Source organism: Leucopleurus acutus (genome assembly GCF_964270905.1).
Source record: "Leucopleurus acutus genome assembly, chromosome: 4".
In the NCBI taxonomy this organism is placed as follows: Eukaryota; Metazoa; Chordata; class Mammalia; order Artiodactyla; family Delphinidae; genus Leucopleurus; species Leucopleurus acutus.
Window position 1 is genome coordinate 136,162,412 of NC_139146.1, and position 27,888 is coordinate 136,190,299.

General features: G+C 44.5%; 1 protein-coding gene across 1 annotated transcript in view; it reads left to right on the top strand.

Annotated features, from left to right (window-relative positions):
- The window catches only part of TBC1D9 (TBC1 domain family member 9), a 103,080-nt gene that overhangs the window by 62,603 nt on the left and 12,589 nt on the right, over positions 1 to 27,888 (top strand). The window contains exons 4-16 of the mRNA XM_082838522.1: positions 828 to 1,056; positions 1,496 to 1,757; positions 3,526 to 3,733; positions 9,524 to 9,730; positions 10,635 to 10,805; positions 11,423 to 11,573; positions 15,044 to 15,258; positions 17,294 to 17,411; positions 18,536 to 18,821; positions 19,327 to 19,456; positions 23,147 to 23,245; positions 23,419 to 23,487; positions 27,643 to 27,883. Of these exons, the coding sequence (XP_082694648.1) occupies positions 828 to 1,056; positions 1,496 to 1,757; positions 3,526 to 3,733; positions 9,524 to 9,730; positions 10,635 to 10,805; positions 11,423 to 11,573; positions 15,044 to 15,258; positions 17,294 to 17,411; positions 18,536 to 18,821; positions 19,327 to 19,456; positions 23,147 to 23,245; positions 23,419 to 23,487; positions 27,643 to 27,883 (2,386 nt within the window). The remainder of the gene's footprint in view (positions 1 to 827; positions 1,057 to 1,495; positions 1,758 to 3,525; positions 3,734 to 9,523; positions 9,731 to 10,634; positions 10,806 to 11,422; positions 11,574 to 15,043; positions 15,259 to 17,293; positions 17,412 to 18,535; positions 18,822 to 19,326; positions 19,457 to 23,146; positions 23,246 to 23,418; positions 23,488 to 27,642; positions 27,884 to 27,888) is intronic.

Below are 27,888 nucleotides of genomic sequence, written 5' to 3' on the forward strand. Positions count from 1 at the left end.
GACTAAGATATGGCCCCTTAAGATACATGCTAATTTGGAAAAACAACATATACCCTTTTAAACTTTTTTTAAATTTTTATTTATTTTATTTATTCTTGGCTGCGTTGGCTCTTCGTTGCCGCGTGCGGGCCTTCTACTTGCAATGAGCGGGGGCTACTCTTTGTTGCGGTGCACGGGCTTCTCATTGCAGTGGCTTCTCTTGTTGTGGAGCACAGGCTCTAGGTGAGCGGGCTTCAGCAGTTGTGGCTCTCAGGCTCTAGAGCACAGGCTCAGTAGTTGTAGCACACAGGCTTAGTTGCTCTGCGACATGTGGGATCTTCCCAGACCGGGGCTCAAACCCATGTCCCCTGCATTGGCAGGAGGAATATTAACCACTGTGCCAGCAGGGAAGCCCTGGAAGGCGGATTCTTAACCCCTGGACCACGGGGGAAGCCCCTCATTGAGTTTTTGAGAAAGGCAGATGTTGGTTGACCTTTGGGATAAGTCTATCATGATAAGCTAGGAAAAGTAGTAGAACTAGCAAAATCTTTTCATCTCCTCATGTGTAAAAGAAAACTATGGGCTTCATTCTAAGTGAACTTAAAAAAATGATTAGTACCAATAAACTGATATGAAAATCTATATTGCTCTTTGGAAATCTTTTAGTACATAAATGCTGCTTGTTAATTGGCTTAGAATTAGGGAATTGGCTTTGAAAATAATTCAGGTTTTTTGAACTCTAGCCTTAGAAATTTTTTGTTCCTTTCCAGTTATGTACAAGATACGGGAAAAAGCAGCTCTAGTCATAGTGATACCAGTTGTGTGTTTTGTGCTTTATCACTTCTTAGGGCATCATTGCAGAGTATAACAAAATCAATGATGTGAAGGAAGATGACGACACAGAGAAGTTCAAGGAAGCCATTGTGAAGTTCCATCGGCTGTTTGGAATGCCTGAGGAAGAGAAACTCGTCAACTATTACTCTTGCAGCTACTGGAAGGGGAAGGTTCCCCGACAGGGTTGGATGTACCTCAGTATTAACCACCTTTGCTTTTATTCTTTTCTGATGGGAAGGGAAGGTGAGTTCTCTAGAATTTCAGAGGGAAGCTTTTGAAAGTCTCCTGAGGTTTGCCTGCCCTGAACGCATAAACCACATCCAAACATCAACAATAATAAATCTGTAGTTGTAACTGAGCCAGCACTCTTTTGTGATGACTTAACAATTGAATTCAATCATTTTTGGCTCAACGGTTGTAATGAAATTAGTTATGAAATAGTAGAGATTCACCAAAGGTATAATTCATTTAGTAGACATGGACTTATATCCGTAATAATTGTAACTCAGAATTTTTGTGGTCCAGGTTTGTCTGTTAAAACTAACAAACAGAACAATGATACACATGGGCACGTAAACTCAAAGGAGGTCAGTGAGATTGGGGGGCAGGGTTGTTAGTTTCCAGTATCTCGAAAGGATTTTGAGCAGCTGTGTGTTGACCCAACCTTGTTCCCTGTGCTTAGCCAAGCTGGTTATCCGGTGGGTGGACATCACTCAGCTCGAGAAGAACGCCACGCTGCTTCTGCCTGACGTGATTAAAGTGAGCACGAGGTCCAGCGAACATTTCTTCTCCGTATTCCTCAACATCAATGAGACCTTCAAGTTAATGGAGCAGCTCGCCAACATCGCCATGAGGCAACTCTTAGACAATGAGGGGTTTGAACAAGATCGATCCCTGCCTAAACTGAAAAAGAAATCTCCTAAAAAAGTGTCTGCTCTAAAACGGTAGGTGTCAGAGACTTAGCGTCTTTTACAGACTTTAGAAACAAGAAACACATCTGTTCCTTTATGAAAGTTAACCTTTTCTGAACAACTTCAAGGGTTCAGAACAGTTTTCCAGGTATAGATACAAAACTGAAAAAGACTACGTAAGGCACTCCCAGTTCATTAAGCGAGGCAGACACGACCAGCTCCAGTACAATGGGATGGGACCTCTTCTGTTCCTATGAGCAGAGCGCCATGAGCACACACATGGGGAGGTGGGCAGAGTGTGTAGGAAAGACCTCTCAGCAGAGCTGCTTGGAGCTGGGCTCTCAAGACATAGTAGACATCACTCATTCAGAGTCAGTAGGATGGATATTTCAGGCAGAGGGAATAACATGATGGGAGAAGCAAAAGGGAAGAGCACAGAGGAAAGTTAGTCCATCGCACGTGTGAAAGGTGGCTGGGCATGAGATGAGGCGAGGCTGCAGAGAGGCCTGGGAGTCTGGATCTGGGCTAGAGAGAAGGCGAGGGAAAAGCTGATGCTCTAGAGTATGATGGTATGCATGGAATTACCCCTAACTGAGGTGGGGATGAGGGAAGGAAGAGCTTGTCCAAGGGATATGAGGGCTCAGTTTTGATCGTGTTGAGTTAAGTCGCCTGCAGGACATCAAACTGGAATTGGCAGTCATTGCCATCCAGCTGGTACCTGACAAGAAGTCACTGCAATTAAAACGCTTTTGGTGATTTGAGACATGTTTTGATAGAGTGAGAAGAAGATGGGTTACTACAGTGGGGTGAATAGCACGTGAAAGGCAAGCCAAGGGCATTAGGACAGTACGGACTGCTTTTTCAAGAAATTCAATGGTAAAGGAGGGGGCTTGCTCCTTTTAGAATGAAAAAGATTTGACCAGAGGATGGTATGAAGTAGGCAGATGGGAAGAGTTTGTTGGTGAGGGGTAAGTGCAGGGACAGAAGGGAGCACGGAGATAAAGCTAGAAGAAAATGAATGGAAATGGAAATGGAAATGGACATGGAAAAGGATGCTTATGTGTGCTGATACACCTCCCTTTGAAACAGGGAAAGGAAGTAGGATGAGATGAGGATGGAGTTGGTTTTGGAGACAGGAGGGAGGGAATTGGAGGGCCTGTCTTTGCCCTGTGAAGCCAGAAACTGGATCGTCAGGGGGCTGAAGTAGCATAAAAGCTTGAGCAAAGAGGTTTAAACGGCTGCCATGATGAACAGGATAAAGGAACTCATTAGGGAAAAGATCATAGTTACCTGAGGACCCAGACGAGGTTAGATACTCTGGTTGTCCTGGAGGTGGGTCGTTCCTGTGTTTTGCACAGTCTTATTGTCTACTCAGTGTGGACAGTGTCAGTCAGCAGATTCGTGTGGCTGCGTGTATTTGCATTAGGTCGTTCTTAAAAGAGAAGGCCCCAAGAGTGGCTGTGGATGAGTCATGGATAAATGTAATCATCTCTTAAGAAATTACTGTATTCTTTTAGAAAGAGAATTATTTCCTGGCCAGGCCTTGTTTTCCTAAGATCCTTTGACATCCACAGATACTGATTGCAAAATGGCTACACAAGGGACCTAAATACATTAAAATAATTTCATTATACTTTTGGGTCATAGTTTGGAGTTAACGCCAGTAGGAAGCCAAGAAGGCAGGAATAAGTCTCACTAGATGGAGGAGGGGAAAGATGGGCTGGGGAACCTCCATTGCCGCATCATTTAGAGGTACTGAAACTTTTATTTTGTGTGGGGTGTTATTTTTGTTGCTTTCCAGCGATCTGGATGCCAGGGCAAAGAGTGAGAGATACCGTGCACTTTTCCGGCTGCCCAAAGATGAAAAATTAGATGGCCACACAGACTGCACCCTCTGGACTCCATTCAACAAAATGCACATTTTGGGGCAGATGTTTGTGTCCACAAACTACATCTGCTTTACCAGCAAGGAGGAAAACCTGTGCAGCCTCATTATCCCACTCCGAGAGGTAAGTGGCAGGTGAAAATGGAACTTTTAGGGTATTTTAAGAGTTTTACTGGTAATACCTTTCTGGGTATCTTTTACCAGCCGTGAGTTGGCTTTTAACCATAGATGAGTGTTCATAATTCTTTGATGGAATCTGCCACTCTTTTTTTTTTTTTTTGCGGTACGCGGGCCTCTCACTGTTGTGGCCTCTCCCGTTGCGGAGCACAGGCTCCGGATGCGCAGGCTCAGCGGCCATGGCTCACGGGCCCAGCCGTTCCGCGGCATGTGGGATCTTCCCGGACCGGGGCACGAACCCGTGTCCCCTGCATCGGCAGGCGGACTCTCAACCACTGCGCCACCAGGGAAGCCATGCCACTCTTTTTTTTTTTTTTTTTAAATATATTTTTAAATTTTATTTATTTTTGGCTGTGTTGGGTCTTCGTTGCGGTGCGCGGGCTTCTCATCGCGGTGGCTTCTCTTGTTGCAGAGCCTGGGCTCTAGGCACATGGGCTTCAGTAGTTGCGGCTCGTGGGCTCTTGAGCACAGGCTCAGTAGTTGTGGCGCACGGGCTTAGTTGCTCCGCGGCATGTGGGACCTTCCCAGACCAGAGATTGGACCCGTGTCCCCTGCATTGGCAGGCGGATTCTTAATCACTGCACCACCAGGGAAGTCCCATGCCACTCTTTTATTTGTTGTCATTGCTCTAAGTGACCATGGGACCTGCGAGATATTTTCTTCCAGAGACAGCCTGGTATTTTAAAATGTAGATTTCATTCTTGTTCAGGTAAGGTGAGGCCAACAGAGCAGGAGATGACTGTCATTGAAAAGATTGCTTGCTATACTCACAGATTCCACTAGGGGGAGCACGCCATGCCGTGGGGACCACGCAGGGAAGCACCAGGGTGAGTCAGCAGGCAAAGAAGCTGGGGAAAACATGGGCAAGAGCCTTTATTGTGGTTTCCATGGGAAGAAACAGGCGAGGCAGGGTAAGCAGGCTTAGGATTGGCGAGCTGAATAATTTTGGCAGGCTCCAGGGCAGAGGGCCTACCCCTAGTTGTCTGGTACCTGGCCCTGGGGTGATGAGGGCAGGTGAATGTGGCCCTGAGTGTGAGAGCAGATATAGGAGGTCACTGGGGTATGGGCTTGGATTGGTTGGTTTGCCTATAAAAGGCCTGCTCACAGGTGAGTCCTTTACTGTCTCCAGGAGTTGGCTAACTCTCGGTCAAAAAGGCCCCAAGATGTGAAAACATCAAATACAGAAGCTAGAAAATGTAGTTACTACACCTGACTCACAGCCTGAGCAGCTTGGTCTTCAGAGGAGACAGTCTAGGTTGTGAATCAGAAAGCCCAGTGTTCAGATCTGTCCGGTTTGTCGATTCCTTGCATTAGAACCACTGGGACCGCTGGCCACAGTGGCAGATTCCTGAGCCCACCCCAGATCTTCTGGATCGCTGCAAGTTTGGGAAGTCTGTATTTTAATAGAGTGCCAGGCTGATGCCCATAGACAGTGAAGACTAAGAAACATTCTTATTGTATCTGGGGTGGAGGTGCGTTCTGTCGTGTCCTCACAGTGATAGATTACTCTGGTACTTGTATGGAAGCCTTGCCGTTTGGGGTTGAGAAGCAACTCAAAGTTAGGATGTCAAGGGCTGGCAGACCCACAGTTTCTGACCTGGTAACTTTCAACTTACTCTGGTCCTTTTCTAGAAATTAAGACGGTTAGAAGCTTTGGCTATTTAATCAAGATTGACCCTTTAAGATTCTCTATAGTAAAGGATTCAAGTTTCCTTCTGCCTTCTTTTCTTTTTTTTTTAACAAAATCATTTATGTAAGCAAATTTTGTTTGTTTTTTCTTGTTTCAAAAATATTGTATCATTATCACGGAAAATTAGTAAAACTACAAATAAAAAGAAAACAAAATTCAGTCCTAATCCCACCCTTCGAAGACGACGATGTTGACATTCCACTGTACAGCTTTTCAGGCTTTCTATACATTGCTGTGTATATGTTATTTATATTATTTAGATATAAAACATAAAGAATTTTTATTTTTTTCTTAATTCCCTTAACAGTGGGTGTACACTAAACTTTACCCCGTATCATAAAATTTTCTTTTACCATGTAACTTCTAGTGACTGCATATTATTCCATTAATGGATATGTATAATTTATTTCTTCTTTTTAGGTTACCTGTGCTTGGACCTTTGCATTGTTTTTAGTTTTCTCCCAATCATATATATAATTTTCCTTAAGTGATAAGTTCCTAGAAGTTTAATTGGTGGATCAAAAAGAATGCAAAATGTTAAGCAATTGAAAAATCTAGTTCTCCTTCTTATAGGGTGAACTAAGTGGTATTATAACACATTTGGAGGCCAGGAATTGTTGGGAGTGAATTCTGAGATGGATAATTCATCAGGACTTACAATTGGCTCTGAAAGGCATTTCATGACTTTTTCCAGCAAACTTTGTCTTAGGGAGTTACTAAACTCTGTGTGTGTGTGTGTGTGTGTGTGTGTGTGTGTGTGTCTGTGTGTGTGTCTGTGTGTGTCTGTGTGTGTCTGTGTGTCTGTGTGTCTGTGTCTGTGTGGTGTAATTGACACATTAGTTTCAGGTGAACAAAGTAGTGATTTGATATTTGTATATATTATAGAATGATCACCACGATAAGTCCAGTTAACATCTATCACCAAGGCTGCTACTAAAAATTTTCTTCATCAAGTACTACCTGAACATAGTAAAGCAGAGTGACCTGGACTGGCTAGGGAAACCCATCCTGGGATTAAGAATGTACCGTGAATGTGTCATTTATGAATCTGAGTGAATCATCACTTTGTTTATCCAGAGACAACTCAGGAGCAGAGAGGGGCTGGGAGCTGCTGTCCAGACGTCTTCTCTCCTGTTCCCCACCTCCCGGTTTGGTCCAGGTGCTCTGTGTACATGTTAGTGTGATTTATAATAGGATGGTGAGAGTTCGGGGGAATTGAGAGAATAGTGGTTCATGTCCTCAGCCCATCTTCTGCTTGCTAGTTTTCCCCAGCAGGCGGTAGCGCAAAGATCATTCAGTCATATTTCAGGGTAAGTCAGAAGAGGGACAATGGTAGAGGTAGCATTTAAAAATAAAGCGTGTTGGGCTTCCCTGGTGGCGCAGTGGTTGAGAGTCCGCCTGCCGATGCAGGGGACACGGGTTCGTGCCCCAGTCCGGGAAGATCCCACATGCCGCGGAGCAGCTGGGCCCGTGAGCCATGGCCGCTGAGCCTGCGCGTCCGGAGCCTGTGCTCCGCAACGGGAGAGGCCACAACAGTGAGAGGCCCGCGTACTGCAAAAAAAAAAAAATAATAAAGCGTGTTGTGGTTGGAGGATGCAGCTTTAAAGAAATGCTCAATGAGACAGCAGTGCCCTGTCCTTTAACCTGATGAATCGCTGAGATATATTCATGGTAAGTCCCGAACCTCGCCTAATGGAAGAAGCAAAGGACTTAATGTAATTTTTATTACCTCTAGGTATGATAATGACAGAAAAACACTAGGATGAGGCTCCCACCCTCCATCCAGGTCTGTTTGAGTAGAGGTGGTGTGCCTGTGAACTGAGTTAAGCTGATCGATGAGCAGGACCCTCCATGGGAACACTGCGTCCTCCTTGGAACGGCTACTTTTAGGATTGTGTAGACTAGGAATTGTTGTTTTATTTAACTTTTTATAAATAAGTAGAAATATTGACTGGAGATTGTTAATATATATTCTACATACAGACTTAAGGTAGACCAAATCGATACGTGTTAAATGTTTACACAGAATCATATTGCTGTAGATTTTATAGAAATTACTGAGGCAGCAAAGCAGGAGGATAAAGTGAAGTGATCGGGGTCCTCATTAGAGATTCCAGATAAAGTCTCTCTTTTCTTTCAATTATAAATTACCTTGTAAGTGTTCCATATGACACACCAAGATTTGATTAAATTTGATCTATTTTATAACCCAAGTTGGTAACGAAAATGTGTCTCATTGTTCTGTAAAATATTCGGATATAGCTGTTGCCCGTTCCTGGTGGCACAAAGCTTATGGGGTAGAATTCTACTAGAACTCGTTTGCCAGTGAAAAATAGGTTGTAACCCGTGGGAACCTTCCTAGGTTTTCTGAGGGAGCTTTCTTGCTGTCTCTCTATTCGTGATCCTGCTAGATACAGGACTTTCCACTTTGACTCCATCACGATGCACATGATGTCTGTGTTTTAGGCAGAGAACTTGAACCTTTAATTCCCTTGACATCTGTCATTTAATCTCAGATGCCTGGTGACTAAAAGAATCAAAAAATCTACTGAGAGAAAAGGAGGTTTTTATCAGTCTTTTAAAATAAGCGTGTTTAACACATGTCTGAAGTGTCATGGGAAAATCCTTTTCATGATAAAGAAGTTGGGTTTTTTTCCCCCAGTTTCTCTAGCTTCTTTTGCATTGAGGGAAAAAAAACACTTTTATGTGCAACTCCAGGTATCTCGGAGATTCCTTTAAAAAAGTGTACGTATATATCTAACTTGTACATATTTATGAAGTCTGAGAACAGAAGACAGGTCCTGCAATTTTTTCCCTTTATGGACCCCAGTAATATCTGTTTGCACTTGGGACCATGCAACTTTTTTTAGGCAATTCCAAGAAATTCCTTAGCCTTGAAGGGGAGAAAAGTTTTTAAAGTTCTGCTTGGGAGGAAATGTATTTCACATGAAAATGCTGATGAAGAGGTTGAAGTTGAACCTGTCTAGACTGCTTACATGTGGAAATGAAGATGGGAAAGAAACTTAACTCTACAGAGTCAGAGCTGCTGCAAATAAACCATTTATCTAGGGCTGGCCTTGAGATCTTCTTCCTAATGTGCTAAGAAAAAAGTTGTAATGCATTTATCCTAGTTCCCAGTTGATGAAAATCCTATTATAAGCCACCAAATATATGTCGTCATTTCAAAGCTAAAACACATGCCCCTCTTTCCTACTTTTCTCCTGACGTGGTAGACTTACTTCACCACACATGCTATGCGTGCACGTGTGCGCACGCATGCGCGCACACACACACACAAACACACACACACACACACACACACAGAGTCAGCCAATGCAGATAGGGTTGCAGTTAAGCTGTTTACGTCATGTCTGTTCAGAATCGAACCTTTAAAACTTTGAAGTGGCAAGAGGTGAGGGGTGCAAAGCCCTGGAGTCTGAATGAGATGCTTGAAGGATTGGTGGTGTTCTGAAAGCCATCCCCACATTAAGCTGGTAAAAGGGCCCAGTGTCATCGGTTGTTTCTGTCTCTTACAGATGAAGCAACAGCTAGGAGTCGTCCCTCTTATGGTTCCATTAAATTTTAATGAAAATCAAAGAATTCCTTTACAACAAGGTTTCTCAACCTTGGCACTATTGGCATCTTGGGCCGGACTTTGATGGGGGCGGGCTGTCCTGGGTCCTGTGCACTGCAGGATGTTTTAGCAGCATCCCTTCCTCTACCTATGAGATGCCAGTGGTACCCTCCACTTGTGACTACTAGAAGTGCCTCTAGATGTTGCCAAATGTCTCCTGGGGGGGCAAAAATCCCTCTCGGTTTATAACTACTAATTTAGAAAGACCAGTAAGATGATTCCAGCTCCAGTTTGACTTGTTATGAGCTGTTTTATTTTATTGGAACAGGACTAAAGAATCTCAACTTGCCTCAATAAAATAGAGGAGGTTTCTACAGAGATTTAAGAGTGTTGTGTTCTTTTCAGTGCTACTCAGAGGTTGCTGTCGGATAATCCCTGGAAAATAATACTCTTGGTGTCCTGTTTCTTTTCAGGTGACGATTGTAGAAAAGGCAGACAGCTCCAGCGTGCTCCCCAGTCCTTTATCCATCAGCACCAAGAACAGGATGACCTTCCTGTTTGCCAATTTGAGAGACAGAGACTTTCTAGTGCAGAGGATCTCTGATTTCCTGCAACAGACGACCTCCAAAATATACTCGGACAAAGAGTTTGCAGGAAGCTACAACAGTTCAGATGATGAGGTCTGTGGAAGGCACCTGCAGGTGTTTTGGTTCATCTTCTTACTCTTCCCCGGGGGTGTTCACCTCCCTGTCTGTTAGTCTGATCTTGAAGCTTTGCAGCTGTGCTAAGATGAACCACCTACTCTGATGTCTAGAGCAGTATCTCATTTAAATCTCATGGAGTTTATGTTTGGGATCATAGGGCCGGACAGAATCTTAGAGATCATCTGGTCTATCCCTCTTCTTTCACTGTTGAAAGCATTATTAAGTAATTTGTCCTGGTTACATAGCAAGTGACTCTGGTCTATATAAGTGACCTTGTTGGGAATGGTACAGAGGTCACTCAGAACTGAAATACAACATCATTATGATGATTTGATGATGATAAAATACGAATTGTATCCCTATTGAATTAAGCCCTAGACATCCAGAGAACTGGAGCCCTGACAGATATGTAATTAGCTCAAGTGAGAGAGCAACTTACTAGCAGCTAAAATACACGGCAAAAATGGTGAGCTCATGAGTAACATGCCTGCCCCCGTCTTCCTGCTCCAAGCTTCTGTAGGCATTTCTGAGGCACCAGAAGCTAGAGAGGAGGTGAGGGAGGTGATCCCATTAGCAGTTGATTCAACCACATCATGCTTTGCATGCATACTAATCAGAGAGACACGTGGCCAACCAGCTTGTTGTAAAAATGCATCTAAAATACAGAGGAAACCTATTTTGGGCATTGAAGCTCTGTGGCCCATGACCCCATCTAATCCCCATCAAAGTGCTGGTTTGCTGCCTTTCTCCTACTTTGTCACATCACAAGAAACCTCTTAGGAACCATGACGTAGCTATCGATGTCTGTCCAGAGGACACTGAAGAAGTAGATTCTGTAGCCAAAATGGTTCCAGCATCTTGTTGCTCTCTGCATCGGCAGGTGTATTCTCGGCCCAGCAGCCTCGTTTCCTCCAGTCCCCAGAGAAGCACGAGCTCCGATGCTGACGGTGAGCGCCAGTTTAACCTCAATGGCAACAGCGTCCCCACGGCCACACAGACCCTGATGACCATGTATCGGCGGCGGTCTCCCGAGGAGTTCAACCCGAAATTGGTGGGTGCCGCCTCCTCTTGCCCGGAACTTTCTATATTAGAACAATAACGTTGAAAAAATCTTTTTAAGTAAAAGTAAACTCATCAACATGTCAATAGATATTTTCCTACAAGTAAAGGATATTTTGTTGAAGAAACACAAATGACATATAAATATAACATATAATGACATGGTTATATGTCATTGGGTTTCAGAGTGGCTTCATCGTGGAAGGAGATGTTCTAGAGGGTACAGCTGACCTTTTTTGGTCTTGTTTTTAACTGTTGTATAAGTCAGCCAACAAATAAGTACGTCATGTCTCAGGCCACGTTTAAAAGACATCCACTGTTTCACTTGGAGGTCTAGACATAAAGCCATAAATATCATTTGCATTCTGCTGACTCATCTCAGATAAGTACAATTCTGACTCTAGGACAGAAAATTTCGTGGCAGATCCACGGGCATACATGTGTCATATCCGGCAAGGACTCGAGAAAATCTGAGTTCTTTGTTCTCATGAATTCTGTCCAGAACTTAACTGCTCCATTCACCAGGGAAAGTTCTGACCTTCCATCGAACTTGTCCTAACCGTTGTCGAAGTACGTTGGGATGTAGTGCTGCTTCATTATCCCTTTCAGGCCAAAGAGTTTTTAAAAGAGCAAGCCTGGAAGATTCACTTTGCTGAGTATGGGCAAGGGATTTGCATGTACCGCACGGAAAAGACACGGGACCTGGTGCTGAAGGGCGTACCCGAGAGCATGCGCGGGGAGCTCTGGCTGCTGCTCTCAGGTATGGCTGGGCTCGGGGTGGGAGCTGGGGACCCCGGGGCTGCCCTTCCGCCTTCCATCGTGCATCAGGGCTCTTTCAAACATGTAACCCCCTGATTCAGTGCTGGATCACAGTTCCTTGCCAGAGTGTTGAATTCCCTCAGTAAAAATACAGGACACGTATTCAACAGACCAGATGTTGAAGATACCATCCCTCGAGTCCTCATAACCTCTTCTATTCCTTCACTAACTCTATTTAGGATAAAACGGAGACTGAAGAAAAAGAGTGTAATTCTTTGTGATTCTTGGAGTCCTTTCTGTCCTTTCCCAGCTGTGTCAGCTTCATTGAGGCTGTTTAAGTGTGGCACTCCGTCAGAGTCTTCGTTGGGATGGGGGAGAGGGTAGAAATGAAGGAATAGAAGAAGCTTCTCCTTGATTTTTGCCACCTCTTGAATTTGCTGGTTATCACTGGAGACCAGGAAGAGAGGCCAGAATCAGCCCTGGGAACGAAAGCCTTCCTGGATCATACACTCCAAGCTGGAGATGCCGGGAAGGACAGAAGGGGACGTGTCCTGGACCCATGGGAAAGCTGTGTCCATCCTCACTGGCCCGCTGCCAGGCTCATGCCCAAATACAACACTGTCAGGTTAAACCTTTGAGCCCTGCTACAGAAGCCAGAGGTCCTTCTGGCTAAGCCCATCCTTCCTCCCAGACTAAGCATCCGGTGTATGCCAGGGATCTATTCTGTCACAAACATCAGAGCATTCCTTTGGGTGTCACCAGTCTTTAATATATAAATCAGTTACTTCATCTGGTTAGAAGCTTGAAATGTAATCGTCTTAAATAGGCCCATGTGAAAAGTTTTATTTGAATGTGAGGTGACCTGACACAAGTACTATTATCAAAACCTTTTATTTTAAAAATGACATTAAAATTAAAAGCATAGTTACCAGACTTATAAGAAAACCTTTGAAAAAAAAAACACCTGTAGCTCTTTCTAAAAGTGGATATAAATGGCAGTAGCCTATAATGAGATATATTATATCTCAGAAGTAGGGGGATAGAATCCTGAAAAATAATTGGTTTTATCCGTTTCATGTAAAACTAGTTTGTTCTATCCTCATTTACACGTCTTGTTTTTCATTTGCTTTACACAGAGCAGCCATAGCTCCTCATTTAGAAACCCAAATTTGAGTCAAATCATTTCTAGTTACCAGTCCAGCCCAAGAAGATCCTTACCATCCAGTCTGCTGTCTTTCTTGTGTGTGGCGAACAGGTCACCTTGACAACCTGATTCAGATCGCTGACAGAGTAAACAAAAACTTCCATTTTCATTTTATTCAAATTGGAAGTTATTTACAGCCACATTTTAGATGAAAATGAAACACGTTAGCCGCCGGGGAAACAGCATACGACAGTCCACAGCCTTGTTATAAAGACACATTCAGAGTTAGACCCAGCGTTTTCTTTAACTGTGATGGGCTATGTGAGGCCAAAGGGTGATGTAGTCTACACACCATCTCTGTTGGGTAGAGAACTGAGCCCATATTTCCACCCAGTGCACAGGGCGTGGGGTTCATATGGAGGCCAGCCCACCCACGGGGAGAGCCCAGCCCCCAGCAGGGGAGCCCCGCCTGAGTCCTGCCCTGCTTCCCATAACTCTTAGGACCACTGTACCAGGGCCTGGCTCTCTGTACCCACTGAAGTGAGGTGCAGGCCAGATGGCAAGAAATCCTTGCAAATCTCCCTTGAGAAGAGAGCCAAAGCCAATGTTAAGTTGCCGTCAACCAGACTGCCTTTCCAGGGCAAGTGTGAGTGATGAGCTGGCTCTCCGGGTGACCCCCTGTGGCAAGGACTGGGTCAGCCCAGGGTTCTAATTTCTAATCACTGAAACACAAATCAGTTTACCCTGTCATTAAATACGTGTGTGTGTGTATATATATATATATTTAACATATATATATCTATTCATTATATAATATGTACATATATGTATGTGTATTTCTATCTGTATATATTTATGTATGTGTGTGTATGTATATATAATTTATACTTAGGTAAATTATATTTAACTAGATTTAGATTCAAATGTTTGCATCCAGAGTTTTTCTGCCTTTAAGAATCATAAAATGCAAATATCTCAAAGCCGTGATTCTCACCCACCTCTCCATCGTCATCCCCAGCACTGAGGCACTCCCCTCCATAGCAGTGGCTCACCACTGCCGGGAATACCCACCCTGCCCCCTGCAATTCTAGAAATCCTCCACGTGTCCTAATACTTCCTCCAACCGTTCAGTATGGCTGTTTGTGAGCCTTTCAAAGCTTATGTGTTAGCAAACAGTTTTCAAACTTATTTTGAGAAGCAGACCCTCCTTTTTCAAGTGAAATCCTAAGGAAAACCCCAATAAAATACAAGCAAAGCTGCTTGGTTGAGGGAGGGCAGAGGCCGGGGAGGCCTCAGTTCGGCTTTCTCTGCCCACTTCCCTTTTTTTCTCTGAGAAGCCCCTCAGGATTGTCTGTGGAAGTTCCTTGGAACACAGTTTTTAGGTTGGAAACCTCTATCTTAGGGAGGTTTTTTTTTGTTAATTCATCATTATTACTTTTTTTATTGAAGTAGAGTTGATTGTGTTAGTTTCAGGTATACAGCATAGAGATTCAGTTATCTTTTTTCTGATTTTTTTTCATTAAGCTTATTACAAGGTATTGAATATAGTTCCCTGTACTATACAGTAAATCCTTGTTGCTTATTTATTTTATGTATAGTAGTTTGTATCTGTTAATCCCATCCTCTTAATTTGTCCCTCCTCCATTCCCTCTCCCCTTTGGTAACCATAAGTTTGTTTTCTGTGTCTGTGAGTCTGTTTCTGTATTGCATATACATTCATTTGTATTATTTTTTAGATTCCACATATAAGTGATATCATATAGTATAGGGAGGTGTTTTGTTTTGTTTTTTTTAATTTATTTTTGACTGTGTTGGGTCTTCGTTGCTGCATGCGGGCTTTTCTCTAGTTGCAGTGAGCGGGGGCTACTTTTTGTTGCAGTGCGTGGGCTTCTTATCGTGGTGGCTTCTCTTGTTGTGGAGCATGGGCTCTAGGCAGGCAGACTTCAGTAGTTGTGGCTCATGGGCTCAGTAGTTGTGACGCACGGGCTTAGTTGCTCCACAGCATGTGGGATCTTCCTGGACCAGGGCTCAAACCCATGTCCCCTGCATTGGCAGGCGGATTCTCAACCACTGCGCCACCAGGGAAGCCCCTGTAGGGAGGTTTTTAAACAGCCGCTTACTATGGAGTGAGAAGAGGGAAGGAGGACAGAAGTGAACTTACAATCTGGCCATGATTGCAGCAGACACGTCATCATGGGATTTCATAATTATCTCGCAAGTGTCCTTTGAGGGGAAGGAAGGTGAAGAGTCTGGGTCAGTCAGCTGTGGTTACAGACCAAGGGCGGGGCTTCCGCTTTCTGATGTTGTGTCTGTTGGGTATTTCCCAGGTGCTATCAACGAGAAGGCCACGCATCCCGGGTACTATGAAGACCTCGTGGAGAAGTCCATGGGGAAGTACAACCTTGCCACGGAGGAGATTGAGAGGGACCTGCACCGCTCCCTCCCAGAGCACCCAGCTTTCCAGAACGAAATGGGCATCGCTGCTCTGAGGAGAGTCCTAACGGCTTATGCTTTTCGAAATCCTAACATAGGGTATTGCCAGGTGAGTGTCACAGGGGGGTGAGACTTTAAAAAAATGTTTTATTAGCCAGTAAGTAACGAGAAAGACGTTATGGTTAAGAGAACTATTACTGCACCAGGGTCTCTCGACCTTGGTACTGTTGACATTGTGGACTGAATAATTTTTTGTGTGGGACGGTCCTGTGCTTTGTAGGATGTTTAAAAACAGTCCTGTTGAATAACACGTTTAATAGCATCTACCCGCTAAACGCCAGTAGAGCTCCCCAACTGTGACAACTAAAATGTCTGTAGACGTTGATAAATGTCTCTCAGAGAGCGAAATCTCCCTGAGCTGAGAACCACTGCACTGAGGTTCTCAGCCAGGGGACAAGAGTGCCCTTTCTGGATCCACCACCGTCTGGTGACCTAGCTGGTCACTAGCTGTTCCTGAGCAGGCCTGGGCACCAGGCCTGGACTCTAGGTTCCACAGGACTCTTGCTCTGCATCTCCTAAGCAACTAACGTCCTTGAGAGTGTAACGTTTATATGCTATGGTTATATTTTAAGGCACTTTAAAATAAATGCTTAATTCAGTATAAAAAAATGTTGCCCATATACCCACTACAATTATCTCTTATACTAGGTACAGATACCACAATTTGGGAAGCTCCTAGATAACGTCCTTAGATGTAAAGGCCACATACGTACTCAGAGAGACCTTCCGTGACCATCTAGCTAAAAGATAAAGCAGGCTTAATTCCCTTACACCTCGACACAAACACACACACACACACAGAGCACAGGTCTCCCTGTACCACATGTTATCTTTTTGATAGCACTTAATTTAAATATACATCCAAATTGATTAATCAACCTTTACGTCTTTATTCTATCTCTCTGACCCCAGCACTTGTGCCCTGTGAGACTTGTCACCACTGTGTCCCCCCTTCCCCAATATTTAGTCCAGAGCCTGTTACCAAGTAGACCTTCGAAAGAACTTACCTTGACTGAATGACTAAGGCACTAACCATGACGATGATCGTGGGCTAGGCAGGTTAATTCTCAAGTAGAATTTTACTAATTTCACTTGGGAAGCTATTGAGTAAGGCTTACAAGAAAGAGCCTATTAGACCAAAATTCCTTTTTTTAAAAAAATTAATTAATTAATTTTGGGCTGAGTTGGGTCTTCATTGCTGTGCACGGGCTCAGTAGTTGCGGTGCACAGGCTTAGTTGCCCCACGGCACGTGGGATCTTCCCGGACCAGGGCTCAAACCCGTGTCCCCCGCATTGGCAGGTGGATTCTTAACCACTGCGCCACCAGGGAAGTCCCCAAAATTCCTTTTTTGACATTTATATTGTTGAAGCCTAATGAACACTTACTGGTTTCTAGAAGATCAAAAGAAGTACAGGAGTGAGTTCCCTTCTAATATAATAGAGTTCATATTTATCTTTTGATCTTCCTCTTTTTAATTAAGAGGACATTAAAGTAGTTGAGCCTTGAGTGGTTGTGAGCTATCTGATAATATCTTTTAATAAAGTAGGTTACTTTAGAATAAAATCCCTGTTACTTATCACGACCATCCTTATCCAGATGGAAATAATGGGCGAGGACTCCAACTTTGAAAGGTTTCATTGTTCCCCGAGGAGAGCCTCAAGCCATGTTTACTTGGTTTAGACACAATTATGGAAGAATTAAAAAGGAAATAGTTACCTCTCTGAATTAAGGATTAAAAAATTTTTAACAGGTTAAAAGCTTTGTCAAATAGCCTTTGGACAAAGTGTTTTTGAATGAGGGTTTGCGTGCATGGGGGGTGAATATTGGTGTTCATGGAGGCTGTTAACAGTTAACAGGCTCAAGGACTAAGGGCTTTTACATTTTTAAAGAGTTGGAAAGAAGACAAAACTTGGAAGAATATGTGTGTGTACTTGCAAAGCCTTTAAAAATTTATTATCTGTTTCTTTAAGGAAAAAGTATGCTGGCCCCTGTGGGACTAACTCAGTCATTTTTCAGGTTAACAAAATTGCTTGTATGTTAAAATGTAAAATGTGTTTGATGACATCTTCTTTCATCCCTTTAGGCCATGAACATTGTCACATCAGTGCTGCTGCTTTATGCCAAAGAGGAGGAAGCTTTCTGGCTGCTGGTGGCTTTGTGTGAACGCATGCTTCCTGATTACTACAACACCAGGGTGGTTGGTATGTGAGGATGCAGTTAACATTTTAACCCTTATCTCATCAGGAAAATGTTTCTAGAACCGGGATACCAGCTGGAACCCCATTTCCAGTCACCATTGGTCAAAAGAGTTTCAGACTACTGCAGCTTTCTAAGATGTGAATGAGAGGGCTTGAATCAATATAGATTATACACAAAGGAGTCCCATGGAGCTTCTCCCCATGGAGAGAATACACGTGTCTCACTGTTTTAGAAAACACTCAATGTGGGTGTCAGTCTGTGCCATGTGAGAGCTACACCAAGCACACAGATCATCAACCCAAAAAGGTTTAACAGTTCTTTCATGAAGAGCATGGAATCTATGGAAAGCAGAAGTATTCAAAAACGGAGCGGGCAGAATAGCATATAAAAATGTATCCAGAGCTCAGTTTCTAAGGTATTTTTCAGAACCGGTTTCATTGCAAAGCAAACAAGGGTGGTGAACATTTAAACAAATTATTGGTATTTCTCCTTATAATCCCCTCCAGTGTTAGACATTCATTTTAGCAGGATAAGCTTTTCATTGCTAGTGTAGCAAAAGGTGTGCGTTATGCTCCCCTCTTGTGTTCTGTTTCCATTTCTAAACTTTTGCACACTAATTCGACTCATTGGAAATACTCTCCAGAAATGTCCACAGCTGGAATGCTTTTAAATTGAAGAAGCAATTGTTTAGAGAAATGACTCCTATGTGGGGACCATGCATCCAGACAAGCGATTTTTTTTTTTTTTTTAAAGAGTTTGCCAAGAAGTGAGGCTACTTAGATATACATTTCATGCCCAACCAAACATCATGTTGCCCACAAAAAAAGTAATGGTGTGCCAGGAGAATTTTGTAAATTGACCTTTTCAACAGGCTTCAGAGTTCTCATGTTATTGCTCTTTTGTGGTAAAGAATCAGGAGAGGAAGACTCCAGAAAGAGACGATGTAGCCAGAACTCATCTGGTGACTTGGCTGTGCTGACACCTTGGTCTAGTAACATAGTAATTAGAGTTCTGTCTCAGCAGCAGTTGTGAACTGGATTATTTTCGTCAAGCCATTGGGTTGGGTTCATTAGTGAGAAGGTGCAGTTGGTTGACCCATGGCCTTTTGCGTCCACCTCCACTGCAGGTGCCCTGGTGGACCAGGGTGTCTTCGAGGAACTTGCCCGGGACTATGTCCCACAGCTGTATGACTGCATGCAGGACCTGGGTGTGATTTCTACCATCTCCCTGTCCTGGTTCCTCACACTGTTTCTCAGCGTGATGCCCTTTGAGAGTGCAGTTGTGGTTGTCGACTGTTTCTTCTATGAAGGAATCAAAGTGATATTCCAGTTGGCCCTGGCTGTGCTGGACGCAAATGTGGACAAACTTTTGAACTGCAAGGACGATGGGGAGGCCATGACCGTTTTGGGAAGGTATTTCTCACTTTGAAAACTACCTTGGGGTTTTCTTCCCTGTACATTTTTTTTTTTTTTTTTTTTTGCCGCGCCACGCAGCATGCGGGATCTTAGTTCCCCCACCAGGGATCGAACCCAGGCCTCCTGCATTGGAAGCACGGAGGCTTAACCACTGGACCGCCAGGGAAGTCCTCTTCCCTGTACTTACCGTGTATCTTTTTCCTTCGTTTCACGAGTCTTAATTGGCCTGATGGTAATCAGAATGCCCACTTTTCTCTGTGGCTGAGCATTTCTTTTCATATGCTTTGTCTTTAGAAGTGAAGGCAAACAACTCTACTTCAATTAAAAAAAATACAATTTAAAAAAAAAAGGAGTGAAGGAAATTTTATTCTGCTCTTAAGGAAATTTTAGTCTTTTGTTTTGATATGCAGAGTTTGCAGATAATGGGTGGACAGGTGTAAAGGGATTCCAGATTCATTGACTCTGGACCTCCCAGTGACTCTAGATTCATTTCTTCTTCCAGGTATTTGGACAGTGTGACCAATAAGGACAGCACGCTGCCCCCCATCCCTCATCTCCACTCCCTGCTCAGTGATGACGTGGAGCCCTATCCTGAGGTCGACATCTTCAGACTCATCAGAACTTCCTATGAGGTAGGTCACGTTCCCTGCCCGAGCATCACAGCACTCTTGAGTGCTCCGAGGGGCTCTGCTGGACATGTGCCGCAGCTTCCATTGCTAACCCAGGGGCGTCCCTGCTTCCCTCCGCCTTCTGAGAACTGGTTGCCGAAGCGAGCAGCTCCCTGCCAGCTGACGGCTTCGAGCTCCAGAGCTGGACACTGAATGGATCTTATACCACAGAGCAATTGGCATGACCAGCTCAGGCCCTCCGGTTCTTGGCTTTGCCCACCCTGAAGCCTGATCAAGGAGCAGCTCCTATTCAACTCTGGGTGGGTTGAGGAGGGACTGTTGAAAGCAAGCGTGGGGAGGTTGACCTGCACAAATCAGCTCACTTCCCATGCTCATGCCAAGTCCTTAGGTCTTCTGGGAAGTACACAAGCCAATCCTCTTACATCCAAGACACACAGAATACTCTATACCATCCTAGAGAAGAACCAGAGTCCTAGGATTCCTCTAAAATTGCTTGGCCTGGGCGTGGGAGGGTGCCTCCTGGTCCATGATGACCCCAGATGTGGTCCTGAATCCCATAAAAGAACTAACGAGCGTCTAGAGGTGAAGGAACCACGATCCTGTGTACCCCATAGCACTTGGGGTTTGTGGCGTCCCCCAGGACTCAGTGCCCATAACATCTCATGGTTTGTTCATCTCCTGATCATTAAGAAAGAGCATGAATGTTCCGCTCAGCACACTAGACCCTCTCCTGATGTTTTGGGATCGTATGACTGGCGACTGTCAGCACTTCAATTAGCAACAGCCTGGATATGGGACAAATGGTGAGGAAAATCTCTCCTAAAGAGAACCAAAAATTTGGTGCTTTAAAAAAATCGGCATGGATCCAGACATCTTTTCAGAAATGTGTGTCCTTAACTCAGAATGGGAGAAAGACTAGTAATTTAGTATTTCAGAAAATTTTCATTGACACTCCATATATATTGAAAACAAAACATTTTTGGTATGTTTTAGAATCATAAAAGTAATGCAGGTTTATTGTAAAAAAATGTAGAAACTGTAGAAAAATATGAAAGAAAAAACCATATCCTGTGAGCATATTTCCCTCAAGTATGGGGTTTTTTTTTCGGTTTTTAAAAAAATTTATTTTAATTAATTATTTATTTTTGGCTGTGTTGGGTCTTCGTTGCTGCACGCAGCCTTTCTCTAGTTGTGGCGAGCGGGGGCTACTCTTCATTGCGGTGCGCAGGCTTCTCATTGTGGTGTCTTCTCTTGTTGCGGAGCATGGGCTCTAGGCGTGCGGGCTTCAGTAGTTGCGGCACACAGCCTCAGTAGTTGTGGTGCATGGGCTTAGTTGCTCCGTGGCATGTGGGATCTTCCCGGACCAGGGCTCGAACCCATGTCCTCTGCATTGGCAGGTGGATTCTTAACCACTGCGGCACCAGGGAAGTCTTCAAATATGTTTTTATTTTTTGCAACTTACACTTAAAAAATAAGTTTATACCAAAAAGTGTTTTGTACCATTCCATTTTTTACTTAAAATAGATCACGAGCATTCTCTGATATTTAATATATTGTTTGCAGGTTTTCGCAGATTCTTTTTAGCAGTACGCGGGCCTCTCACCGCCGTGGCCTCTCCTGTTGCGGAGCACAGGCTCCGGACGCGCAGGCTCAGCGGCCCAGGCTCACGGGCCCAGCCACTCCGCGGCATGTGGGATCTTCCCGGACCGGGGCACGAACCCGCGTCCCCTGCATCGGCAGGTGGACTCCCAACCACTGCGCCACCAGGGAAGCCCCATAATGCATTTTTTAAAAAATCATTGCCCCAGGACTTTTGGGTAGTCCTCCGTCAGAAATTTTGGATGATTATTTTTCCAGAAAAAGAGCCCATGTGACTGAACGCAATAGTTATTATCATAGCTGTGGGTTGTTTTCCTAAAGGCATCCCCTGAAACCTTTATTTTAAAGAGAATTCTAGACCAAAGTAATAAAGCTTGGTATGTGGAAACTCAGCTTTGTTCTTGACAGCAGATAAGCTAAGGTCTTGTTGAGGTCAGCACTTGGCCCATTTTTAATGGGAAAGAGAGGAGAATGGAGACAAGACCAGGGCTGGTCTCCATTTCCATCCTGTCTGCCTGGTCCCTAATGGTGACTCTTAGGCTGCCAAATATCCTATCACAGGACACAGCAGCAGTTTCCTTCCTCTGCCTGGGAAGACAACCCCGTTTATTTATAGCAATGCCTACATTACCTGGCCTTTCAATACATGATGATTGGTTTTTTGTTTTCTCCTCTCTGCTTGGTGTCACTGCCCTGCTCATAAGTTTCCTTTGCCTTCCCAATGCCTTCTACGCCATCCTAAAGAAAACACCACAAACGCTTGCCTTTCTTTTTTTTTTTTCCACCTATTAGATTGATGGTCCTCAATTCTGCCTGTGCATTAAAACGACTTAAAACAATTTTTAAGCCAAGCTTTTAAAAATATACATTCCTAGGCTCCATTCTAGACTTTGTATCTCTGGTAGGAGGCCTAAGAATAAATATTTTTTTAAAGTTCCCAGGTGATTCAAGAGCCCGGCGAGGGTTGAGAATCACTGCCCTAGATGCAGAATGGGGCCACTAGACACAGAGGCCCATTATAACCTGGTTATACGGCACAACACTGGTGTTCTGAAGCAGGCGACTCGTTGCTTTCTGTGCTTCAGGATAATTAGTCAGGAAAATAGAAAAGTAGGGAAAATACCGAAAGCACAGTCAGCCTTGAGATCCCTAGGTTGATGCCAGTTGATCAGCTTTCTCCTGTCGAGTAGAGATGGTAACTTGATTCATAAATGCCTTGCTCATTGTGAAGTCCTACCGAGTCCCTCCTGGAAGGAATGGTATGGACAGTCTGAGAGATGGTTTTCTTCTGTGTGCGCCCCGAGTGCAGTTTTGTTAGATACACAGACGTAGAAGACAAAGTCCCGGCCTTCAGGTTCACCCATAGACTGAGGTGAGCTTTCTGGAAGGCACAGGGCACTTTAATAAAAGACCTTTCAGCGGGCTTCCCTGGTGGCGCAGTGGTTGAGAGTCCGCCTGCCGATGCAGGGGACGCGGGTTCGTGCCCCGGTACGGGAGGACGGAGCGGCTGGGCCCGTGAGCCATGGCCACTGAGCCTGCGTGTCCGGAGCCTGTGCTCCGCAGTGGGAGAGGCCACAACAGTGAGAGGCCCGTGTACCGGAAAAAAAAAAAAAAAGGTCGCTAGCCCTCAGTGTCTGCCAATGAGAGACAAATGCTATTGAGCTAGAGATCAGGACAGGAAGCCTCACTCCAACATTTCCTACAACCTCCCAGTTTAATAGTTAGCCTTATATACTTCCTTTCTTCCTGCCAAGAAAGTTCTTCGTTTAAAGCATTGTTTCATCCACAAAGGGCCCTTGTAGCCTTATTTAACCCTCTCCTTCCCCCATGAACTGTTGATTTGAGGAAGACTCATGTGGCTTTGAAATTTGGTTCAACTGTGAAGAAGCATGAGCATTTTTTGTTATTTATTTAGGGTTGTTTAATGGCCTCCAAAGAAACAAAGGCCATATAGTAAATAAAGGTATAGTCTAGGAGGCCTGTCATTTGGCGGAAATTTCCCACTGGTATCAGGATTTATCTCCATCAGTCCTGCAGACATGATGTCGTGTGCTTTAGCAGATTTCCCGAAATACCAATGTTGTTTTTTTCCAGAAATTTGGAACTATCCGGGCGGATTTGATTGAGCAGATGAGATTCAAACAGAGACTGAAGGTGATCCAGACACTGGAGGATACTACAAAACGGAACGTGGTGAGTCTTTTGAGAAATGGCATGTGACCTTCTTTCTCCATCCTTCCTCACACTCCTACCAACTCACATTCCTGCTTGACAGACTGAAGATGATTTAAAACAAGAAAATCAGGAAGTTTCCCATTATGACATTTTTGAGTTCGTGAAATTCATTGTGTTTATTCTTCTTATAGGTACGAACCATTGTGACAGAAACTTCCTTTACCATTGATGAGCTAGAAGAACTTTATGCTCTTTTCAAAGTGAGTTTCAAAGAAAATTCATGTACATTCAGGGGAAAAAGGAGTTCACTTTAATAATTCCGTTAGTTCTAGATTTTTCTGTTAAATTATGAAGGGACAGCATGAGTGTCAACATGCATAAATAGGAAGATAGAGCTGAGAGTGTAAAAATAGAGTACTTAATATAAAAAATAAAGATATAACTCATTTAAATTGATGTTTTAGCTTTCTTCCACTTCATATAATATTTTAGCTGTTTCCTTGGTCTTAAGAAAATAGGGCGTTACTTTATAATTCTCACTGGAACGATGGCAATCAAGTTTAAATTCTTCCTGAGACTCTTGTAAATTGCAATTTCCTATATTAATCTATATTAAAGCACTCTTAAAAAGAGATATGTAGCTAGAATAAGAATAAAGCTGCTCAAGGGCTTCGCTGGTGGCGCAGTGGTTGAGAGTCCGCCTGCCGATGCCGGGAACACGGGTTCGTGCCCCTGTCCGGGAGGATCCCACATGCCGCGGAGCGGCTGGGCCCGTGAGCCATGGCCGCTGAGCCTGTGCGTCCGGAGTCTGTGCTCCTCAACAGGAGAGGCCACAGCAGTGAGAGGCCGCGTACCACAAAAAAAAAAACCAAAAAAAAACAAGAATAAAGCTGCTCAAATGTCTAAGGAAAAGCTTAGTTGTTAAATTTCTGCAATTTTCCTTTCTAAGTCAGCCCATACCAATCTTGATCCTCAATAAGAAAATATTATGTCAGTAAATAAAGCAGTATAGAATGGTTTTTCTTCCAGAAAAAATACTTCTTTCATAACTGTCATTACCAACATTGTAAAAATGTAGCAATTGCCGAGAAAAAAGTTTTAAAAGATGCCTTTTATGTGGGTACCGATTTTATCACAATCTTTAATTGGCTAGCTTCTTGTGTACAGAGCCTTTTACTCCCAGAACTAAGGAAGACGGTTGAGGACTGCAAAGATATTACAGGAACGAACATAAAGGGACAAACGTAAAGATCTGAGTTGGACACTAATAGATCTTAGGATCAGACAAAGTGAGAGCTGGGAATATTTTTGCAAATGTTCCCGCTTTGCCTGTTAGCTACTGGAGGCACCACCGTTTTATTTCCTTTTGTCTCACTCGTGCCTAGTTTAGTGTCTCTCCCCACTAGGTGTTCCAAACACGTGTGTTGAATACATAGGTGAATTAGTGATCAGTTTTCCATCTAGTATAATCTCTGCGTGCTTCTGGGGCCGGCAGAGAGAGGTTGATGGCTTTGTGCAGCCCAGCAGCATGACCAACAGAGTGGACAACTGCGTCCCCACCAGGCTGCGTTCAGCACTTGACGACGAAGTGTCTAGCCTGTGCCATCTCGTTCGTGTTTTATTCAGACACGTAAAGCGCGGTAGCTAATTGCTCCGCGTACGTTGGTTTTCCGTAAGGAGGGAGTCCCTCTTCGTTTCGTTAAGCGAAAACTACAGTGATCCAACTAGGTTCAAAACAAGAAGATACAATGATCCAGTTGAGATCAGACTTTCAAAGGATACTGAGGACTGGAAGAAATCTGCTTCACAGGGTGGTGCCGGTAGGACCAGGATTTGGGGTAACTAAACGGAAGCGGGAGTAGCAGCTGGAGGGGCAAGACCATGCACAGATAATGGGAAGCGCTATAACATTAGAAAGAGGAGGCTGACTCTGGGGCATACCGGGAAAAGGAAGACCAGGGCTGGTTGTGCAGAAGTCCAAGATCCGGAGATCACTGAAGACACAGAGACAGGGGTGCCCTTGTCTTCTTACCCGGGCACCCCTGCACTCTCTGGTCTGTGCACCTCCAGGTACCAGGTGTGTCATTTCTACACCGAGGATATTGCCTGAAGAAAGCTTTCTTTACACTCCAAAACCCTGCCCTAAGGGTGTGTTGACAAACACGAGTTCCCCAAGTCTGCTGAGCGCCCCAAGAGAGAACCCGAGACCCTTGGCTGGTGTCAGGAATGGGAAGGACTCTCGGGTACTGTGGAACCCAAGACAAAGACTTCAGTTACCGACTCTTTCTTGAGTCTTTTGAAGACTTTCATTGGCTTTAATTCATCTGAACGAACGTTTATTGAGGCATGACTGTGTCAGACACGCTGCCAGACTCTTAGTCCTTTAAAAAGCCAATTTCTGGGGGTTTTCCTTTGGATACAAAGGAAAGAGACATTTGTCTCCCACGGAGCATTCTGCCTTGGGCTTTGGGCTAAAACTTGGTAGAAAAAGGTGAAAGGCCGCCACCCTGAGGCAGATTTGATGGAAAATGTGGTTCAGGGCCCCTATGCCTTAGTTTCTCTTAGTGAACTCTTAATAAATTAGTCCTTTTTCAATCTCGGGTCCCTAGTGCCCAAATGATGGAGTAGGGGGTCTCATCAAAGAAGAGCGTCATGGTCTGCATGGCTTGTCGTTTCCTGAAGGTTGTGAGCACGGTGAAAGTGTCTGCACCACATTCAGGCCTGCTTCCAGAGGAACGTGAGCGCTTTAGTTAGGAGGAAGTGCTTTGGGTAACCTTCATCCACTGACGAAGTTCCGGTAAAGAGGACCCTTCCTGGGGATGTATCACCAACACAGTCCCACCCAGAGGGCTGCTGGGCATCACTTCAGTGCAGTCCCTCGGACCCTCCTCTCCCTGACGTCACCACCATCACCACTCCTCCCAAGCCCCGCCCCCATCTCCACCCACAGCGCCAGTGCAGCCCTGAAGCCTGGTGGACCTGACACACTTCCTTTATTCTCCCGAGGCTGCCCTGCAGAAACCTCTCCTTCCTCCTCTCTTGCCTACTCTCACTCCGCTCTTTTTGGGTTTATTAGCTACAATTCCCAGCAAACAGTGAGGACAAAGACATTGGTCCTCTTTGCTCCGTTCTAAGTGAGAACAACACTGAAGTGCTACGCACTCACCACTGACTCTCCCTTCTCAGAACCCCTAGGCAGGGGGAGGGGGAGATCTGTTTTGTCAGTGCCTTTTGCTATTGCAATATTTATATATGCTTATAATGAAATACTCAGTACAACAGAGAATAAAGTAAAAAATAAAGTCTCCCTCTGGATGCCCCTCCCATCTCCCCAGGCTACCATTCAGTGCTAACTGTAAATGTCTACATACAGGAGAGCTGGGGTGTTCCGTACTGGCCTTTCTATTAGATGTTTTTTCTTTGCAGTCTTCCTAGAATGGGCGTATAGTTCTACCAGAATCAATATGACCTCATGAATAAAGAGGCAGCCTTCTTTCCAAGGACAGAAACAAGAAGCCTTTTGTTGGGTCTCTGTTCTCCTCACCCTAGTGGTTCCTACTCATAATTTCCCTGGAGCTATTTTCAGATGCGTGAAACAGGAGGACCGCACACTTGTAGCCTGACTACTGGATGACTAGGATAATATTAATGGGATTTTGATGACCAGGAAGCAGGGGGTTTACAGGACACTAAACTAGGAGTTTGGAGACTCAAAATCGCATGATGATTCTGCTTTGACTAACTGGTTAGATGACCCTGTGGAAGCTACTTACCCTCTGGGCTGTACCATGCTCGCTGAGGACACAAGGTGATCAGATTGCCTGAATTACAGATCCTTTTTTCAGGTTAACATTCTATGTATTTCTTTTAAATTAAAAAAAGAAAGAGTTGAGACTTCCCTGGTGGTGCAGTGGTTGAGAATCTGCCTTCCAGTGCGGGGGACATGGGTTCGATCCCTGGTCAGGGAACTAGATCCCACACGCATACCACAACTAAGGAGCCCAACTGCCGCAACTAAGACCCGGCGCAACCAAAATAAATAAATAAAATTAAAAAAGAAAAAAAAGAAAGAGTTTGTCTTTATGGGAGTTACTTCTTAAAATGCTTTTGAGTGTGGGGATGGGGAGGGGGAGGGTTTTCTTTCTTTTTTCACCTACACCAGTAATTGAACCGGGTTTTTCATGCCAGATGTAAACACAGAGATGGTTGCCATGGAGTTTGGGGGGAGCAGGGTCAAGTGGAGATATATGTAGAAGAGAAGCTGAGGGACCCTGCGACCAGACCACTGCCCCCACCCCCAGGAGATGCACACGGGTGACCTAAAGCCTTTTTCCAGATTTGAGGGAGGGCCTTTCTTCTTGGTATTTGCTGTGAGATGCAGTCCCCAGTAGTCCTCCTGTTCTTTGATTTTTCAGGCGGAACACCTAACCAGCTGCTACTGGGGAGGGAGCAGCAATGCGCTGGACCGGCACGACCCCAGCCTGCCCTATCTCGAGCAGTACCGCATCGACTTTGAGCTGTTCAAGGGCATGTTTGCTCTGCTCTTTCCCTGGGCCTGTGGAACTCACTCTGACGTGCTTGCCTCGCGCTTATTCCAGTTATTGGATGAAAATGGAGATTCTCTGATCAACTTCCGAGAGTTTGTCTCTGGACTGAGTAAG